This window comes from Populus euphratica, unplaced genomic scaffold (assembly GCF_000495115.2).
Source record: "Populus euphratica unplaced genomic scaffold, PopEup_1.0 scaffold1007.1, whole genome shotgun sequence".
NCBI classification, from domain to species: Eukaryota; Viridiplantae; Streptophyta; class Magnoliopsida; order Malpighiales; family Salicaceae; genus Populus; species Populus euphratica.
This window is the reverse complement of record NW_011500872.1, coordinates 12504-16938: the sequence shown is the minus strand read 5'-3', so window position 1 is coordinate 16938 and position 4435 is coordinate 12504. Positions and strand designations below refer to the sequence as shown.

The window sequence follows — 4435 nt, the reverse complement described above, 5'->3', positions numbered from 1 at the left end:
TCTTTCCCTCTTCCACTTTGAAAAATACAATGTACCAAACAAAAACAAGGACAGCTAAGCTTGCCTCCTCGGCTACAGTTACAGTTCGGATTCCAGTTGCAGTTCCTGCCTCTGCCTGGCATTCTTCACTAATAAGCAATAACCAGACCTAAATGGAACTGATCTCCCTCTTCCCTACCTGTCATCAAAACCCCACTGCCATTCTACTCCGCGAGCCTCTCCTCTCCATTCCCATCACAAGTGATCTATCTCTCTCATTTTATAAATCACTTTTTTTTATATGTATGTTTGGATTCTTACTTGCTATGACGACGACGACGACTACTCCTACTACTAATAATAATACCACTTACAAATGTTTACAAAATTTGTTTGAATTGGCAGAGAGGAGGCTGTCCAACGTAAATTCAGGTGCGCTGAAATGTCGCTCCTCACCGTCTTCCGCTGATGATGAGACTACAAAACCAACCTCACTATCTTTGCACCAGGAGGGAAGGAGGGCACTCGTTGCTTCTCTTCTTTCAACTGGTTAGTTCTATTCCATCAATGATATTCTCAATGATGGTTCTTTAATTAATGGTGAGATTTGACGTTCCGTTACTTCTTCTTCTTTTAACTGTGATTTAGCTGTTGGGATTTATGTCTGTGATGTGGCCGAGGCTGCTAGCACGAGTAGAAGAGCTGTAAGTTTTTGACTTCTATATGGGATATTTTTTGTCTCTTAAGTTATGTATATTTTACTTTCAAATGGGTACTAAAGTTGCACAAATTCTGCAAATCTTTTTGTTCTGTGCAGCTTAGAGCATCCAAAATACCGGAGAGTGACTTCACAACCCTCTCCAATGGTCTGAAGTTAGTACATTAAAGTTTAATTAATGTGAATTCTTTTCTTTGCTCCGGTTTTTGCCCTTGCTATCTAATATAGGCATTGGAAAATTACCTTTATCTGCTTCTCTCAAATAATTGAATAGCCACTTGTTAGTAAATTCACCAGAAAGCTAGAGCCTATCATGTGATACCATTATGCAAACCTTCATTTTTTTTATTTTTTTTTCTCTCTCTCTGTCCAAGGACAGAGCTACATTGTTAGATTTTGAGAATTGAGTATTGAATGATTGTGTCATTAACCGTTTTTTAGTCTCACAACCTGCCTTTTTACATGCTATTTCATTTGTCAATTTCATACCAAGCATATTTGTCTATATATTTGAAGGCAAATCATGCAAATTCTGATAGAGATATTCTTCAGGTACTATGACTTGAAGGTCGGGGGTGGACCTAAGGCTGTGAAGGGATCTCGGGTTGCAGTACGGTTGTGGCCCAGTTAAATTTAAATTTTTTTACTACCTGATGTCTAAACTATTCCCTATTATATTACACTGATACATCAAATATTAGCACCAACTCTTATGGCTTAATTTCACGTGCTTGTCACAGTACTTGTAGATCACTTTTTTCTTCCCTACATCCTCATCCACATCCATGTTCCCAGCTTCTATAGTTTCTATACCTTTATAAGATTATCGAACTTGTACAAAACTAGAATTACCTTGCTGATTTTTCAAAACCATTTAAGAAGAAGAAGAAGACTTTGATTTCATGATGAACCTCATTTCAGAAGAAGGAATGTTCTTCTGTAGCTTCAAAAGTACATGATTATTTTTACCACTTTTACTTTTCAGATTTCTAACTGATGGGACAAGATGTTTAATGCATACTCCAGCATAGAATAATTTGCATGGATGACAGAAAAAGTTTGATAATTTCACTCCTCTATTAATCTAAATTCCAGAGCCATTATGTTTTTGTGCTCTATCTGTTACCTTGCAGTACATATAGAATATAGCTGATGTAGTTGCGTTTATTTTAGGTTCACTATGTTGCCAAGTGGAAGGGAATCACGTTTATGACTAGTAGACAGGGACTCGGTGTTGGAGGTGGAACGGTAAGACTAGAGTTATGCACTTCTTCAGCTATACATCATTCATACATAACTTTAATCATTCATGCATGATTTGACTTAGACTAGAGTTGTGTACTTCTTCAGTTATACATCATTCATACATAACTTTAATCATTCATGCATGATTTGACGTATCAACCATCGAGTCTGCAATTTCTTTCCTAAAATTTCTCTGCCTTTTGGGCAATACATATTCCTTGAATTGTTGCAGCCTTATGGATTTGACGTGGGCCAATCTGAGAGGGGAGCGGTCCTTAAAGGATTAGATCTTGGGGTTGAAGGCATGCGTGTAGGAGGCCAGGTGACTCCTGTTTCTTCCTTATTGTAGCTTTGTTCTATCTTGACAGACTATATGATAAAGCATGCAATAGCTTATATATATCCATAGTTCAGCGTCGGGTAGGTCTTTCCAGCTCTTTAGTTCAAATGCTATCAATTAAAATATAAAATCTATATGTTAGAAAGCAATTGTAGTGTAACCAAGAAAGAAATTAATGCAGTTTTTTTGCACTCTCATTTCCAATAAGCTGAATTTAACTGCATGTGGATCACCTTATTATTGATTTCTGCTCTATAGCATGCGGGGCACCATGGTTATCATGCTTAACTAACATTCTATATATAGTTAAGTTCGCTGAATCTCAACTGAATAATGTTTCTTTTCATGTGCTGATGAATGAATAATTCTTTTTTGGCAGCGTTTGCTAATAGTTCCTCCTGAGCTAGCATATGGTAGTAAGGGAGTACAAGAAATTCCTCCAAATGCAACCATAGAGGTAAGAAGTTGTCTTTTTTGTTATAGGGTAAGGATATATTCATGCAAGTGACATCTGGGAAATCCTACGGTCTTCATGTATCTGAAACATAACTTGTAATCCACCATGGCATATTGATGAACAGGGGAGTAGTTTCAACAAATTATAAGAATATGGTGTTTGATTAGCTGTATGATCCATGGGATGCTGTTACAAAATTCCTTGAGTGTCATATTTCTTGCAGTTATTGCATGGCGTGCACCAACTTCAGTATGTCATGCATGTTTCCCGTTTCTGAAATTGCTCAAGGTGGAAAATCAAATGAAAGGGCTATCTATTCCTTATGATTTGCCATCAAGTTCTTAGTCTTATTCTATTTCTTTCCACATAAACACAATTTCTGTTACTGATCTGTCTATTTGCATTAAATATCTAGACATGGAATTTAACTTGCCACTTTCTTTGTTGAATCTGCAGTTGGATGTTGAACTGCTGGCCATCAAGCAAAGCCCCTTTGGGTAAGTGATGGCAGCCCACCTAGTGCACAGCGATTTTGATATTTCTTTGGCGGTTAGCCTTACTCATTGGTTTGGTATGCAGGTCTCCCGTAAAAGTTATTGAAGGTTAATGCATATATTGCTTGGCATGCTGGTTGTTCATGATTTGAGCTTTTGTATCGACCAGATTGCTTCTGCACTTCGCCTCAAAGAGAACTGAATCTGCTGGCATAAGCTGGTACAAATACGTTATCAGCGTAGCCATAAATGCACTGATAACCTGTATAAATCCCACTCTCCATCCTATCTTCTCGTTGTGTTCTTTTTTTATTGTTTTATTCTCCGAGCAAGTTGCTTGTGCTATTGGGTATGAAAATGTTAGATGCTAAGTATTCTTTTTTTTTTTTTTTTTTTTATTTTTTATATGGCAAGGCAATGTTTACATATCTTCCATGTTCCAAATCATACTGAACCAAAATATATATATATATATATATATATTCTGCATTCAATCAATTGCTTAAATGTTATATTAATTTTGTTCATATAAATATATTTATTTTTAATAAAGATTTTATTTATTTTTAATGCTTATCAAATATTTTATTAATGAATCTAGAGTAAAAATAAAGTTTACGAGATAGAAATGTTTTGCAATAAAAAATTATATAGTCATTATTATGGGTTTTCTATTGCATTAAAGTGTGTTCCTAAATATTCATAGTTAATACTTTATTAAGAGAGAACATTAATTAAAGTTGTCAAGATTATTGCATGGTATGTTTTTTTCTTTGTAAAAGGAAGCATTTTTTCTCGTAAGTTGAGATGTGAGAGATACTTAGAACTAATATATAGATACTTGTTAGATGATATGTACATTGAATTGACTTGTATGATGATTCCATATGAAAATCTCACTTGTGTCTATGAAAATACTCACATGATGGTTGTGTAAGTGATCTTTAGATTTAATATCACTAAGTTATATTATATGGAAGATGATATGCTTTGATCGTAATACATGTTCTAATCAAGGATAACAAACGAGTAAATATTGGGTATAACAAGAACTATAAGAAGATATTTGAGTAATTAAAAGACAATTTCTCATCCAAAATGATTTAAAAAAATATTTCATATATTCTTAAATAGTTGATTGTAAATCCCTGCTCAAGGTGGAATGAGACTTAAAAAGAGTTTCAAATCTTATTCAGAGAACT

At 34.8% G+C, this 4435-nt stretch overlaps 1 protein-coding gene across 1 annotated transcript; it reads left to right on the top strand.

Annotated features, from left to right (window-relative positions):
- The first annotated feature begins 7 nt into the window (after nucleotides 1-7).
- On the top strand, nucleotides 8-3619 carry LOC105116667 (peptidyl-prolyl cis-trans isomerase FKBP16-4, chloroplastic). The gene is made up of 10 exons (XM_011014109.1): nucleotides 8-240; nucleotides 385-528; nucleotides 628-683; nucleotides 797-852; nucleotides 1250-1307; nucleotides 1871-1945; nucleotides 2175-2264; nucleotides 2662-2739; nucleotides 3196-3236; nucleotides 3319-3619. Exons 1-10 carry the CDS (start codon nucleotides 153-155, stop codon nucleotides 3344-3346), a joined length of 714 nt encoding a protein of 237 aa, XP_011012411.1. The 5' UTR covers nucleotides 8-152; the 3' UTR covers nucleotides 3347-3619.
- Nucleotides 3620-4435: the final 816 nt, after the last annotated feature.

Coding starts and splice junctions, on each gene's coding strand:
- LOC105116667 (XM_011014109.1), top strand. CDS start 153: ATGGAACTGATCTCCCTCTTCCCTACCTGTCATCAAAACCCCACTGCC. Junction 2,740..3,195: donor CTCCAAATGCAACCATAGAG/GTAAGAAGTTGT, acceptor TTGAATCTGCAG/TTGGATGTTGAACTGCTGGC. Junction 3,237..3,318: donor ATCAAGCAAAGCCCCTTTGG/GTAAGTGATGGC, acceptor TTTGGTATGCAG/GTCTCCCGTAAAAGTTATTG.